General features: G+C 36.4%; 1 protein-coding gene across 6 annotated transcripts in view; it reads right to left on the bottom strand.

Annotated features, from left to right (window-relative positions):
• Window positions 1-17,167, bottom strand: part of LOC139475122 (rho GTPase-activating protein 20-like) — a 247,204-nt gene that overhangs the window by 8,968 nt on the left and 221,069 nt on the right. For all 6 annotated transcript variants that reach the window (XM_071258375.1, XM_071258376.1, XM_071258379.1 and 3 more), the window contains 6 exons: window positions 15,548-15,612; window positions 14,457-14,648; window positions 12,641-12,716; window positions 10,445-10,522; window positions 7,761-7,827; window positions 1,403-1,576 (listed from right to left, as the gene is read on the bottom strand). In XM_071258375.1, the coding sequence (XP_071114476.1) occupies window positions 1,403-1,576; window positions 7,761-7,827; window positions 10,445-10,522; window positions 12,641-12,716; window positions 14,457-14,648; window positions 15,548-15,612 (652 nt within the window). The remainder of the gene's footprint in view (window positions 1-1,402; window positions 1,577-7,760; window positions 7,828-10,444; window positions 10,523-12,640; window positions 12,717-14,456; window positions 14,649-15,547; window positions 15,613-17,167) is intronic.

The following is a 17,167-nucleotide window of genomic DNA, read 5'->3' as shown; positions in this document are numbered from 1 at the left end:
GTCTTGAGGAGGGGACTGGGGCCGCCCGCCAATTAAAACACTGTTCTAATTGTGGTTTGATTGTCTGACTATTTTAGTCATCACGCAAATAACTGCCCAAGCTGGCCTGATTTTGTGGTAAACATTTAATCTATTTTAGAATCGGTGACTTTAAATTGATAGAATTGACTACACAAAGTCACATTTCATTTTGTTCATTTACATCTTTTCCAGTATTGTTTTACAGCCCATTAAATAAAAGCGTGACAGACACCCCTGTAATAAATAACCGGTCTCTTATTTATTCGATTTTTCAAATTATTTTGTGGTAAATAATACATTAGAGCTTTTATTCTTCAAATTTAAAAAAAATCTGATACTTTCAAATAGATGGCTGTGAGAAATTCAATTGATTTGTCGCAAAAGGACATGAAATGTCATAGAGTTGAAGAAAACTAACTACAAAAAGCTACAGGTTCTCATCAAATGCGTTTAATTTGCTGAACGAAAAATTAATATTTTAAGTAAACATGAATCTCAAACAGCGCAGTGATTATTTCAATATGTTGATCATCTCAAGTATCACGGAAGTGCTCAAGTGTCCCAGGGTGCATCTGATGGACAAACATTTGGCCAATTGACACTCCAGCCTGTCAAACTTAGCCCCTATCCCCGGCCTGATGCCTGGACGTGATAGTCTCTTTGTAGACGTATCCTGCGCGTCATTCTCAAACACAGCCTGTGCAATGGCCATATATGTGTCAACACAGACAACTGATTCCACGATGCTAATACCCTAATTATTTGTTGGTTTGCGGTGTTAATTAGGATATACTCGTTGGTGTTTCAACAAACTATTTGCGGACGTTTCTTTTCGGAACATGCTGTTGAAATGTGCGGTGTCATCAATTTAGTTGTTTCCGTAGGAGAGGAACCACCGATACTTCAACATTATTTACTGAACAGGAAAGTTGTCACCACGACAACAGAGATTTCAAATCACATTGACAAAAACAACCACATCATGATTCATTGAAAAGAAAAACTAGCAATGTACTATGAAATTTGAGACTGTTTTGGTCTATGTGAGGTTTCAAATCCCAATTAACCCCATCATAATTTTAGTGAACAGTAAAGCTGCATTCTACCACGGCTTCTGAAAAGGGTGTTTCAAATCACAATCAAAGGTTTCAAATTAAAATTATAGGCAACCACATGATTCGCTGAACAAAAAGGGTGCTTTAACCATATTTGAGATACCTCTGACCAATCAGAGGTTTCAAATCACAAGCCACTGAATTAATAAAACCACATGAGTCAACAAAAGTAAAGTCACATAGACAGTGCTAGTTGCAGACTCTACCAGAAACCCACATGATCAGAAGACTTGGGAGGAATAAGATGCTAGCACCATCCCACTTACCAAGACTGTGTTTCTTTGGGGACTTCTTGTGTTTGAGAATAAACTCGACTTTGGAGTTGGACGACTCTTCCATGATGGAATCCATGTTGGACAGGACTTCGCTGTCTACATCCCCCTTGGGCTTCAGCAGGTCGCGCACGTGGCTCAACTTGATGGCGTAGGGGTACTCATGACCTAAACACAGGGAAATGTATTAGACTGGAATATTTCATCTAATTACTGGTCCAATATAAGGAACGTGTTACTGCCTGGAGATTAATATTCCTAACCAGACACCAGAGTCTGTCAGTTGTTTTACGCCAGTCAGCTATATTCCAACCACACCAAGTCTGGGCCAAACCAGTGATTGATAGTATGAGCACCATCTCATCCAATCCATCTTAGCACAGACCTAAACCTAAATAACGTTAGGTCTGTGATCTTAGTCCCAAGTATGGGTTACATTGGTGACTAATTGTAACCAGTGAGTGAGTATAGTTTTACGCCGCTTTTAGCAATATTCCAGCAATATCATGGCACCAGTAATGGGCTTCACACATTGTACCCATGTCGGGAATCAAACCCGGGTCTTCGGTGTGACGAGCGAACGCTTTAACCACCAGGCTACCCAACTGCCCCCTAAATATAACCATTATATCTGGGGTTGAGTATACATGTTGATACTTGTTGAGCTTCATAAAGAGATAGAATAACATAACACTGAGAAAAAGATCTTTAAGTAAAATGATTTTGTGGCCATCTGAATGACAAGAAGCACGAGGCCTTGAATATGACTATAGGTTCTGACAGACAATTATCCCACTGTTTTGACAAAGTGTATAGACACCACTACCATCATTGGAGACTAACAGCACTTCACTCCTACATAATTAAAAGCAAGTGACATAACTGCTGATAATTCATAATTACATATCAAACATGACAACCCAATTAGCTATGACTCACGTTCTACAGGGGGTATGTCCGATAACGGGGTCACTTCCATCACATAATGAAATCGACAACACAGACAAAACATGGCCAAACTCGACACAAAATCCAAAAATAAGATTAAAATGTCTCCGATGGGATCTGGAGTACGACATATCTCATCGGTTCAGGACATTGCGCCTTTCCACCGACGTCACAATTCCACAGAGATAAGACAGCTGGCGACCAAATTTTCTATCCCACAGTCTTCGCTTATTTCATTCATAATTCCTTGAGATCCACAGCAATAATAAGCATAATCAACCAAAGAAAAACAGTTTGTCCAAAGTCGTCACAGGTCTTGGATGAGTTACAAATCAAACGTCAGCATCATCAAGTTGCATAGTCCTTTGTATTCTCATGCAGTTGCTGACAGGTAAGGTTTCATAATCCGTCCAGGTAAGATACTGTACAGGTAAGTCATACAGGTAAGTTACTGTCCAGGTAAATAGATTCTCCTATGGTAATAATTTGAACTGTGTCCATTTGGGTTTGACAGACAATGCTAGTGACAGGTAGTGACACCAAGCTGATCTACAAGTGAGCTTGATTACAGGTGATAAAATCCCATCTAGGTGACCTCACCTGTCCAGGTGATGCAAATCTCACTTGCATGATAAAGGTAAAAGTTCTGATTGGTAATTGGTGCATACATCAGGTGATGTGGTCTCAACAAAGCCTTTGTTTGAAATTATTTACAAAATTTACAGAACAGGTGACCGAACAATCATACTGCTCTTATAACTACATGATCTTTGATGTTCAAAACAGTCATCATATCTCACTTAAATATAATTAAAAAAGATTGCCATATTTTACCTGTCGATTAGATGAAATTTTCCATAGATACAAAAGAGGTGATTTGTTTATTTTCCTATGAAACTGTCAGTGCCACAAGTTACCATAGCAACTGACCTAAAAAGTAGAACAGATTAGCCTATATTTCACAACAAAATGTAATACATTTTTTGAATTACAATTAAAACTAAACACACTCAAAATTTAGCCTATAATGCATTGGAACACACTTGGGACATTTCATTTTTTTTAAATTTTAGATGGAAATATAGCCTGCTACCTGTCTAACATTAATGTAGAAATTATGCACACCCTAGTTAAGTCAGGACAGTCTTTCTTGGGCTACAAGTGTCTTTGTGATGATGACATACTGTTCTACAGTATACTACATTTTGTCAAAGTGAACACCCGGCGTCAGTCCTCAAACTAAGTTATTCACGTAGTTGTGATTCCAAACTGAATTATCTTGATAAACCAGATTCCACTTTGTTTACAAACTGACCAGTTCACCTTCAGGACAATGACCAGCAATAACTGACCACTGTGATGTCATTCCATTGTCTGCTAGGACGTAACATCATAATACCTCAGCTTCCCAAGACCACATTCACCTCACTACCAAAACACAGCGATTAATACCTATGTTCTTGAAAAGCGACAAATCTCTTGAACAAAGCTGCATAATTCAAACCCCAGGTGCTGGAGGATTAGCTTAAGAGGATGATTAAGACAGATTAAGCCACTGGCAGTAAAATAACGCTGTTCAGATGCAAATGATTCAGATATTAGTTGGCATAAATCTCCCAAAGTATCAAATATTGTTTCAGGTGTTTGAAACAGAAGTCCATTCAGACAATATCTTGAAATACTTGTTTTAAATGAACTCTAAAAATTAAATATATACACAATTGTTTTAAAATGATATTAATACAAAAGAAACTTACTATCTAGAAACAAAACAAACCTAAGCGTCCCCATTATGTCGATAAACTAATACAAAAATGCCCAAACCAGAGTATTCGAGTATTCACTTAATGAATATATATTAAGTATATATATCAGATACTGCACAATAATCTCAGTAAAACTTTAATGTAGAAAAAAAGAAATAAAGTGATAAAAAAACAACATTTATATAATCTAATGTGTGCCACTTATGGAAATGCTACACTTCAACAGGGAGGAATACATAGTTTGAAAAAATATTATTAATAATAGAATGACAGAGAAAGAGTTTTTATGTGACTTTTAACAACATTCCATGAACATCACAGGGGGGAACCAGAAATGTGCTTCACACATTGTACCCACTAGGCTACCCCACCACCCCTTATAGAATAATTACTTTAAAATATTAAACTGATTGATAGTAATTTTAGATTGATCTAAATTAAAAATATTACAAAGTAAGTGTTTAATGTCCAACATAAGTCTCCCTTTACATTGTAGAGCAAACAGGTCTATCCACATGGTTCACCATAGCCTTCGACTGCATGCAAAAGCCGTCTCTATTGCCAACGGACACCTAACACATTTCTCAATATACCCACATCGAGGAAGTGATTTATGTAAATAATACACAGTTGTAAGTATTATTGTGAGTGGGTTTAAAAATACATCTTATTATCACTCGATGTTTATACTCTTATCTCTGCAACGATACAAGGCTGGACTTTGGACGAACTATCACCTGTCAGCATTATCTATACCCATCAATACAACCGCAATCAATGATTTGCAGCTGATACATATTTGAGGCTATTTAACTTGTCCTTAAAAAAACTCTGAAACCACTATCGTTGAAACATACTTTAACATAAATGAAACTGCTATTGGAGCACGAAAGAAATATTGGTTCAGCTACACATACCATTGTCCATAAAAATATTTCATACTTAATAAAATGTATGTCAATGACCCTATTACAGAAACAGATAATTTAGTTATTTAAAAAAAAAGAGAGGCATATTTGCAAAATCTGTTCATACTACTTAATGGATGATATACACCGCTGTTCCTATACACACTAAATGAATTTCCAATACTAATATACATATTATTCCAAAAGAGGGAATTTGAAAGATTTGAGGACTTACGTTTTGGTAGCATTTCCTGGCAGAAATTCTGATCACAATCACATCCAGCTTCATGTATTAAGGTAGTTGGCAGTATTGAAAGCATTGCGGTGAAGTCATGCAAACAAATTCCAGTTTAAAAGCAAGTGGTCAATTTTGTTGACCCGTTTCAAGGTCCTTCACTGCCCAATAGCCTTCCGTGTTTAGTCCGATTCCAACAGGGAACAACATGACGACCATGCTTCGTGATTTGAGCGCAAGTGGGTCCCCTGAGTCAACATGCTGTTTTACCTATGCCAAACACTGGACCATGACTTGTCACATAAGGCCCTTCCCCCAACAGCTTGCCGGACTGCTCTTCCATATATGTTTTAGAGAACATATCCTAAAAGGCTAATTTTCCCCATAATGGTGCGCCTTCTGTGTTGTGTCGGTGGAGTGTAGCGAACACAACATGTCTGACGTAGAATGCATGACCATGACGGTTCAACAAACTAGGCGGTACATTCACCGAGATTGCAAAACCATTATTATGGGTGGGGTCACACTTCAAAAGATGCACTGGGTAAGTCTGTCTTTAAAGAGGTTTTGATTGAAAAGGACATTTATGATATAACTGTCACACCCTTGTCGTCTATACAAAGGCATAGCAATATTTGTAGTCTACTTTTGTGGTTTTGAAATGTTTAAAAAAAAACGGATTGATTATGAATGGTTGTAAGTAAAGCAGTATTTGGCATTTAAGGACGGTATGACCTTTAGTGTGTAGAGGAGTGATACGATTTCATAACATGATTTGTGTTTTCTATGGCTCTTTGAATATGCTTTCAAATCACAACAGCAACACTTGAACACGCTCATGGATGACACACTTCCATGTGTTAACATATCTTATCTATACAAAGCAAGCAGAACACCATGCTCACCAAGCAAAAGCACATACAAAAACTACTTCAAAGTATATGTCGACCATCTTGGTGCATGTCAGTTACATAGCTTTTGATTTATTACTGAAAGTGTACCCTCACATAAAACAGTGGTGTACTGACATTTCATTCTTCCAGGATTGAACCTGTCAAAGAAAATGACTGAACCTGCCAAAGTGACAGTGAGTGAATGAGTGAGTATGGTTTTACGCCGTTTTTCGAATATTCCAGCAATATCACGGCAGGGGACACCAGAAATGGGCTTCATTTATTGTACCCATGTCTGGAATCAAACTCGGGTCTTTGGCCTGACGAGAATACGCTTTAACCACTCGGCTACCCAAAATAATAGAATCAAACTGTCTAAGAAAATGATTGAACCTGTTCAAGGAAACGACTGAACCTTATTACAAGAACGGACTCTGTCACACAAGGACTGAACCTGTAAAATTAGAATGTTGTCCTTTATGCAAGACTCATTGTATGAACCACACCGACTGAACCATGCTGATACCAGGATTTAAACTACCAAAATGGACTGAACTACAAATGGGGACACAAAAAGGACAGGAATCCACACACAAAAATATTTTTAAGGACTGAACAATACAATAAATAAAAGTCTGAACCTATCATCAATGTTCCTGCTGAAGCAGATCCTGTATACCTCAAGGCCAGCAACTGCAGGTCTATCTCCTCCCTACTGTCACAGGGTACTACCTGACCTGATACATGTATACAAGCCTCTATCTCTACTATAGTATTTCACAGGACACTGTTGGTGCATACATCTATTCAGAGCTTTATCAGCGAGCTTTCATGTATGATACACCTGTCAAGTTCTTACATACACTGACTATTATTACCAGCCAAGGTGATGTCAGTGACATACTACGTGCACTAAGGACAAACCCATAACATTTTTTAACTACTTTAGTTTTTACAGGGTCACTGTAACTATATTAGAAAAAATTGCTAAATAAAACTTTATATTTTAAACAATTTCATACGGTTCATATAACATGAATTACTTATATATAAGAAACCTTTTGAAAATTTAAAAAAAAATCTACTTTTCAGAAATGAAATTTTCAAAATGTTATCTTATTTCATATAAACTTATTGACTAAAATCTGTATCATAAACATGATCACCCTAAACAAACAACAGAAAAAGACCAAATTGGGGACAATGGGGACAAAAGAACACCTGCTGGTTTAACCTGTATTCATACCCACAGAATGGAGGTATTGTCAAAAAACATGGCTGGGATAGAACAGTGGTTCCTATTGACTGACAGGCCAAGCTGACAGATTTACGTGGGGTGGGGCATCTGGGGGGTACGTTCTGAAGGATGGTGCCACCAGGCACATGGGTCATGTGGGACTGATTTACGAGGCAGAAAACAATATCAATTGTTTAACTATAGCCTCATCATAACACCAGTTGCCAAGCTAAACAAATACTAAATATAAATTCTAACATACAGTTACCTAGATTCACGTCTTATCAATGTTTATACTTACATTATGAGAACCATGTATTAAAATTATTTTTTTCAATACATATTAAAAAGTAAAATTCACTTACCTATAAGAGGATAAATCGTTTCTTTTCCAGTCAACACCCACAATTGATAATCCTTCTGTTCACTCTCCTGTAATAAAGATTAGACGTATACAGACATGGCACATAACAAAGATATAAGTTAAACAATAATGTAAATCTGAAATACATATCTACATCCACTCACCCATATATGTACATACACCAACCTTCCTCATGAACAAGCTTTGTCAGCCTATTTATAGATTCATAGCTCCTCTTTCACATCAAGATAACAACATTACTCATAAAATTTCGATCCCGCATACATCCTGTCAGTAACGTTTGATCTGATAACATCAAGGAATGTTTTTTATCGGTTGTTTTCTTTCAATTTGTGAAACATTTTCTTATCCCAAAGAATGGTCATAAGTATTTATACAGAGACACTTTCCTATACACAGAGAGTTGTTAATAGCTGTATTACAATCGTTTCTACGAATCATAATTACAAACATAGTAGCTGGCATATATTATTCAATGTCATGTTTAACAAAAACTCCCATCTTTCATAAACCAATCTTATTATCAGCATTGTCAACTCTGGACTGTGCATGTGTTTGGTGTTTTTTTCTCTACAAATGACAAGATATTTAGTTGCATACATCACTGAAACATGTCTAACTTCTTTGAAAATAAATCCATAAATCTTATCCTTACTCACCGAAACATGGTAAATCATTTATCACAAGCATAAAAAATCACTGGTCTTAATAAACGAGTGTTTTCAATGATCTGCGGTCAAAACATTTCACTATAAAAGATACAACTAAGGACATTGTATGACATCAGCAGCTTTACAAATATAAATCTGTCCAGATTCACATATTTGGGGAAATAAATATGTCTAAAACATAAAAAGATTAATATTTTGTTAGACCGTATACAAATAGGTATTCATACCACTAGTCACTGAACATAAAAGGATTTAACTATACCTTCAGTTTGTGCAAAAAGCTGAGACTTTTTGACAATAATTTGGGCCTCATACACGGCATGGCTAACATCTACCGCAGTTAGACACTACAGCATCCGTGAACACAGTGTCACACCGACAGCCAACTCCATCGACACAATCCCACAGTATAGAAATCCAATATGAATGGTCAAAAAACGAAAAATAACGATCCGAGCGATGATGCCTGTTCAATTCTGCCTCATCTCATATAAAACAAATGTCATCCCAAATCGGCTGCATGGGGACCAAATGCCAGTTATGTCAACAGACTAATCCAAAAATGTCTCCGATAAACACAGTGGTCTCCCTTTACGGCAGCAGATCAACAGGTAATGTTGTCCGTGAGCTGTTGGTCAGCAGTGATTTGAGGGTGCGGATCTTGTGGGGGTTATTTTCAGACTCTGGGCACACACTCAAGACCCTGGCAGATCTACCAATGGACACAGGCAATCTCAACAGTCATGAAGTTAATCCCTGATTTACGACAGAGATTAGCCCCCCTCCCCCCCCAGGTTTAACGAAGGCTTGCCAATTAGTGGGAAATTAACTGTACAGGATAATTGATGTTTTCCAGGCTAACAGTGGCTTGTTCTTCTTGGGTCTATCTAATTGTTCACTTCCTATTGTTGTAACAACACAGGGCAGCCATTGGGGGAGGCCATTGTTCTATAAACTGCTACTGTCTGCCCTAAAACAATCCAGACTGGGACAACAATGGAGTAATTCTATCAATTAAAACATATCCTCTGATTGTTTGCAGGCTTGTCTGCCCTTAATGACAGTTAAATGTAACATAGTAGGGATTATATTGTTGCAGAGGTGAGATCTGGAAAAATATTAGTGATCTTAATATTGAAATAAAATTTGAGGACTTTTATGTTTTAAGGACTACTTTTTGCGAGTTTCCTTCAGCACTGTTTACATCTTGTTTTTTTGTGATATTTACTTTCTGACAGATTATGTGATTTACATTGTTTTCTCCATTTTAATTAAAACAATAATAGTAAAATATAAATATGTAATAATATTTTTTTGTTTAAACAATATTTATTTCCCATGCAGGGAACTGGATTACTAAAAAGACAACTAAACTGCTTCATAGAATCGAGAAATACATATTTGTGGGAATATACAAATATGATTTGGTTGATAGTATATCCTGTGACACGTCTTCAATAAGCAGTTTTTTAAAACAGATTTTAGGCTGCAGTACTAATAGAAAAACCCCATGATCAGGATACTTTTATTTGTGATATAAATGAGCAGATAGATTTGATCATTATTTCAGTGAATTCTCGATGTGCAAAACCATAGATATTAACTTTAACAAAAAATCACCTCATAAAAAACCCTCTAAATTTTGAGTTATAGTAAAGACGCTTTATTCATCTATCAGATACTATCACAATACCTCTCAGCCATAACAAATAAAACATTTTAAAATTTCATATTCATAATTTCCATAACATGCATTAATATGGTTAAATCAGATATATTTTAAGGCTGTGTTAACAGATGAATGTAAGACATGGTTCTGGTGTATATTTATTGAATTATATGATAAAGTTCCACATTTGCAAATGTATAACCGCTGTATTCTGTACAAATAAAACTGAAAAAGGAAGTTACACAATGAAGTGTTCCAACTAGCTTTGATTACAGGTATGGCTACTGTTGATTACAGGTAACACATGCACTGATTACAACTTACCTGTATGAGTAGCTGTGCCATGCACATCCGCAGCACGTCTTTGGCTTCACAGGTGTTATTGACTGTCACAGAGCATTTCTACAAATAAAATAAAAACATTCATTAAATTTAATGTTAAAAATATTTAATTTTAATTATCATTCCTCGTTCACACCAACACAGCTCCTTCAATTCTATACCTTATACAACACATACAAATTTCGGCTTGTTGACCAAACCATAATCTTCCTGAATAAAAATATGTTATACCCCACATACAATCACTACACTTCACATACACGTCACTTGAGACACGTTATGGACCATATTGTTCACAAAAAAAGTTTATATATAACTTATGTACAGAAATAATTTTAACCAAAGTAATTGAATCTTTTAGACAACTTTAAAATACGGGTTTCTGACCAACCTCTAAAAAGCTTCACCAAACTATGATGACTGCAGAAAATTAGCCAACTTTTAACCTTACCAAACGAAAATATTGTGAAACTATTTAATTTCTTTTAATTACTGTGATGCCAAATTTCTGTTCAAACTTCTAGAAATAACAGCTCCAACTTCCAGCTGTACTTTGTAAACAATCAATTCTTCATTGAAACACATATGTCAAGCAACCAAAATAAAGAGTCACTATGTCAGATTTCTGATAACTGCAATTCAAACTATATAATCAACCTATGGCAAGACAGTCACATAAACAAACCATCTATGCACTAAATGCCAAACAAATTCAATCAACAATCAAACGGTATTTGTTTAATATTTTCAAACCCTCGTGCCAGTAAAACTGCCTTGGAAATTGATGTCAAAGGAATTCAATTGAACACATCTTCAAATGTGTCAAATAATTCAATGATATTTGCTTAATATTTTCCCAGACCTTGCCACTAAGTGAGTTTAACTGTTTGTGTACTTAAGGGTTAATAGTCATTTAGCAGCATAAGACACAGCAAGAAAGGTGTTGCCTTAATTGACACCAATAGGGTGTAGTTCAAACATCTATTGTCTTGCTGTTATACACCGGTATAGTAAATAGTATACTTGTCACCTTCTACTCAGGAGAAGCTTGAATACTTGAACCGACAACTGTTTGTTTGCTAGCCTGATATTGGTATGTGATTTCAATTTAATTAACTTCAAGGCAGGGAACCTTTTCCTGATTGCTTGAAATTTTAATGTTCTTAAAACCAAAGAAATGTCTGTTTTTAGGTTGGTATTCATTTTTTTCAGCTGACATGTTTTCTTGGGGCAATGGACTGTTTTATTGTTTTATTACATTTTATTATGACATTCATTGGTAGTGTACTTACTTGAATGACACTCTTATTTCGGAACAAAGGGTAATTTTGGCCATGTGTTTTTGATTTAGGATGACATACTGATTGGTCATAAACACAGTTCCTCTTGTTTTATTACTTGTTCTGATTTTATCACCTGTTCTCAATTATGACATGCTTGTATATTGCAGAGGTTACTGCAGTGGTTTATTGAAACCATCTGCTTGAGTTAAATCTGGTAAACAAATACTCAGAGGATTTTTTAACCAAGAAAATGTTTAGAGAAAGAGGAAGATTTTACATGAATATTAACATTTTGTTAGGGCATTTTAGTTAGAAAGAGTAGTTCAGACATGGTCTGTATTTGCAATCACAGGACATATTAAGAAAATGATTCATAAACATAGAAATAAATATTTCATAATTGTCCGGATGGAGTAAATATGTTTCTGTTTTAAGAGATTTCCGTCTCTCAACAAATAGGCTAAACATGAGGGTTTAAACCAACATGTCCGCCACCATCAGTCGAGGAAGCTTACTGGTCATCGCAGATGAGTGGACTCCGAGAGGATATGGCCTCATTCAGACACAGTCCAGACCATCAAACCTCTATCTAAATGTTGCCTTGTTGTAATTTCATGTTTACTATTCACTCGGCTCCGTGCCAAGCCAAGTCCTTACATATGTTCCCATTAGTGGAAAGACGGTTTTCTTAAACAGATCAATTGTGTTAACACAATAACGTGTGTTTGCATCCTTCACATGCCACCTTGTTGAAACAATTTCATTAAAAAACCTTCATAATTAGTTTACTTTCACGCTAATTGAGTTGAATCTGCAAACTGTGGTGCATTTGGTGAGTTTAATGAGACGTTTCTGCCTCGGTGGCGGTGTTGGAAAAGAACAGCATTGCACCAACCTGATCAATATGCCTATTTACAACTTTGAGCTGGGTTGTGCGAGACTCCTCTTTCAGCTTCTCTTCCTGAATTTGTCTGGAACAGAGTAAAAGACAATACAGACCCAGGAAGCTCATGTTGAGAAGGACTCAGGGTCTTATACAGACCTGTCTTTAAGGCCATTCTACAACATCATCCCAGCCATGGCAAGATTATCACATTCTTGTTAAACTAAAACATTTGTATTTTCGAGCACATGATCATAACAAAAATTCTTACACATTTCCTTCAGAAACAAATATGTACATATGCATGCATATTTAACTAAGAAATGTGATTTGACATCCTGTATGAACATAGGAATCAAACGCTAGGTTATCCTTTTAATAACCTTTCAGTGGACTTGGTGCAGAATGTTGGAAGTGAATGTAATCAGAATCTTATCGGCCGGAAAATCTTATTGCAGTGGCCAGTGCATTGTGGGTAATACGACTGGTGACAATCTCCTGTTTGGCTTCAGGTCAATGCACAAGGCCATCCCGCAAGTGCAAACCACTGCATCAGCTTGGCCATTTTGGCAGACAGGTATTGCATAGTCAAGCAACATCAAACAATGGAGAAATCCCCAGAAACAGTTTCAAAATATCAAAGAAATCTAGATTACCTTTTTCATATCCTATATAATACATGAATTACCACTTACAAATTCTCCAATTTGGAAAAAAAATTAGAACTTCTTCAGTGTTTGGAAATTTTCCATTGAAATATTTGTATAAGCAGGACTCATGTAAAATATACGTTAATTCATTTCTGGTGTTTGGAAGGTAACATGTTTGAATAAATTCTACCCCAAACCCTAATTTAAACAATCAGCTCTACCACTCAGTACAGCAGGAGTGAGAAAGTTCTCCATCATATGAATACTGCATTAGTCAGTCGCCCAGCAGGTGAAATGTGACGTCCCATTCAACAATACAATAATGATGCCCTTTTCAACGATACCACAACAGCAATGCACCTTTCAATAATACAACAGCAATTGCCCCTTTCAACAATACAATGATGCCCCTTTCAACAATACAATGATGCCCCTTTCAACAATACAATGATGCCCCTTTCAACAATACAATAATGCCCCTTTCAACAATACAATAATGCCCTTTTCAACAATACAATACAATGATGCCCCTTTCAACAATACAATAATGCCCCTTTCAACAATACAATAATGCCCCTTTCAACAATACAATACAATGATGCCCCTTTCAACAATACAATGATGCCCCTTTCAACAATACAATGATGCCCCTTTCAACAATACAATAATGCCCCTTTCAACAATACAATAATGCCCTTTTCAACAATACAATACAATGATGCCCCTTTCAACAATACAATAATGCCCCTTTCAACAATACAATAATGCCCCTTTCAACAATACAATACAATGATGCCCCTTTCAATAATACAATAATGCCCCTTTCAACAATACAATGATGCCCCTTTTAACAATACAATGATGCCCCTTTCAACAATACAATGATGCCCCTTTCAACAATACAATGATACCCCTTTCAACAATACAACACAATACAATGATGCTCCTTTCAACAATACATTGATGCCCCTTTCAACAATACAACAGCACTGTCCCTTTCAACAATACAATGATGCCCCTTTTAACAATACAACAGCACTGTCCCTTTCAACAGTGCCTTTAAGAGCCAGACACTCACAACCAACATCCACAAATAAAACCATCACCACCACCACCACTGAAGCGATGCCCTCACAAACATCACAATAAGGACCACCATTTGACAACTCTAAACTTACGCAGTTAATTTCGTCAGCCATTTGTCTTTAGTTTCAGCATCTTTGAAAGTAGCCACAGTGTTAGTTGTTGGCCATCCGATGACAAAGGACCTGTCCTGTGGCCGTGTGAGTTCACTCACTTCCTCGATACAGTTCGAGATCCACACATCACACAACTGTATTCGATGCTTCAACTTGAACGTTGTATTGGATCTGAAACAAAACACAAACCATTATAGTTCATACATAGACCCAAATGCCATCTCTAGGATTACCTTTACAAGATCCAAACAACAAAAAACAAACTGAGTATTCTGCAAGACATAAAGGTGACCAAAGTATTTGTCACAAGCATGAAAAACTAGTACTCATATCTGCTCCCAATACCATTTTCAGTCTAAGTCAAAGTCATTGCCATGGAAACTTTAAAAATAAATTTGTAAAAAATCCCAAACTTTCAAAAGGCACCAGTTCACCACAAGACCTATGTATGTACCAAGTTTGGTTAAGATAACTCTCATGATTTGTGAGTTCTTACCTGGAAATGAAACGTGATGGATGGATGGAAAGCACCAATTCCTATACCCCCTTTCCACATAATTGCGGGGGATAATAAACTATTGTTACCTCTAAACTCTAACGAAAATGTTTAAAAGGCCATTTTCAAAAATGAGTCTACTTGCCAAGAATATTGCTACCATACATCAAACTGTGTGGCAGAGACTTGGACAACTGTTGATGGCTCTGAATCACCTTGTCAACATTATGATGGGAAGGAAGTGTTATCAATCTCCATACAAATAGGAACCAATGATAGCAACAAATCAACAAAATTTGACGCTCATAAAAACAGGAAACACAACAATCGAAGAATTTTTTGAAGGCCATGGAAAGTTTGCATCATGTTAGCACAGGGAAATAATTATGCAGACATTGTTGAAAACCAACTCTGATTTGAGTGACATATTTGGAAAGCTTGGAGCGAGGAATGTAGAAGCCATGGAATGAGATCCGCGACCCAATACCATGAAGCTCCTGCGCAAATACACGCTATCCTCCCTCAAATGAATGTGTTTGTTACACGATTATAATCAGATGAAGGGTGTACTCACTTCTGCTTAGCGATGAGCAGCAGATCACTGAAGAGGAAAAGGTAGCGATCCTGCGTCTGCATGCCCTGAAATCATAAGCAAACGTAACATAGTAGACTTTTGTACAGGGATATTAATGCCCTGAAATTATAAGCTGACATAAAATCGCAGATTTTCGAACATGGATATTTAAAAATGTGGGATTAGGATTGTCAAGCTGGATTATTGCTGTGAATGATGGGCGTTATAAAGAATATATATCTGAAAAATTCATTTGCTGGCATGGCTTAGGTAAATGAAGCTCCAGAAAGAACAGGTCTTGGATTGCAAAATATTCCATGAGGTCTACACAGAACAGGGTGGGTGGGTGTTCTGTACTGAGATTTATTTGAAAATATGTGTTGTGGTAAATGCAGGATATTATAATTTGTCTTATTTCACAAAAACATGAAATAAAATAAGAATAAAATAAATTAGTCCACTGGAATTTCTGAATGTTTGGCTCATCCTTTAAAAGAAAAATAATTGTAGGTCTTGGGCCGCTGTCTCAAACAAAAATCCTACCCCTAAAATATTAAATGGTCAGCCCAAAATATTACACATGGTCACTGTCAAAAGGAACTAGGTTAAAAATAAATACTAGTCTATTGTCAGACATATGATTGAAGTTAGTGAGTTGGATTTAACACTGCTTTGGACAGTATTGCAGATATATCACGGCATGTCAGCTTAAGGGGTCAGGAAAGCTCAAAGTGATGCAGGTCGCAGACTATTACGAATTTCGTGAAACCCACGAGTATGGTGAGGTGCCGACACACCTGGAAAAATAATCGGGCGAACCAGGATTCTAACCACAATCAAAGGTTTCAGGAGTTTCCATGGGACATAACTCTGCACAACCATTGTGGTGCCTTAGACGATTCATGATTCAATCAAAAAAAATACCCTGGACACTTCCATCACCTTTAGTTATATAATGAACCCCAAAAAGTAAGGTATCATGAATATTTTGTTGTGAAGACAGGACAAACAATGTTTTTTTCAGAATATTTTAATTAGAAATCTACAATGCTAGAAATAGCCACCAAATCAGACTTACCAATGAGCGAAAGACATTTTGAGTGAACTTGATGATAAAAGGGACGAAGATGGTGATGTCACTTTACGAGGCTATGGTAGCTCGTGGGTCCAGAGTATTAATCATAATAGCATCAGCATCTTACACACTGCATTTTCAAGAATGCACAAATAGGGGTATCAGTAATAATTGGCCAAAAAATTCTTGTATAGGTTAATAAAAAAACAAGTCAATTCAGATTACTGTCTGTGAAACATTGATTGTCAATAGTTACTGAACATAATTCACTTCATACCATCAATTAAATGTGTTTGCTTACATTACTTACAAAAATATTGGAATTTTATAACAAAAATATCTCTGTAATGTCTTACATGCGAATCTGTGTTACCATACTAAAATATTCAAATTAAATGTTATTCCCGTAGCACTGCACCAAAATGAACCAGTGATGCAACTGGCAAAATTCAACCTATCCATCTCATGTTTTCTACGACATATCCTATCATTTATTGTGTGTAATTAACCTTTATTTAACCCCCACCCCCCCCCACCCACCCCTC

This window comes from Haliotis cracherodii, unplaced genomic scaffold, assembly GCF_022045235.1.
Source record: "Haliotis cracherodii isolate W230 unplaced genomic scaffold, xgHalCrac1.p SCAF_3, whole genome shotgun sequence".
Lineage (NCBI taxonomy): Eukaryota > Metazoa > Mollusca > Gastropoda > Lepetellida > Haliotidae > Haliotis > Haliotis cracherodii.
This window is presented reverse-complemented; position numbering and strand designations above follow the sequence as displayed.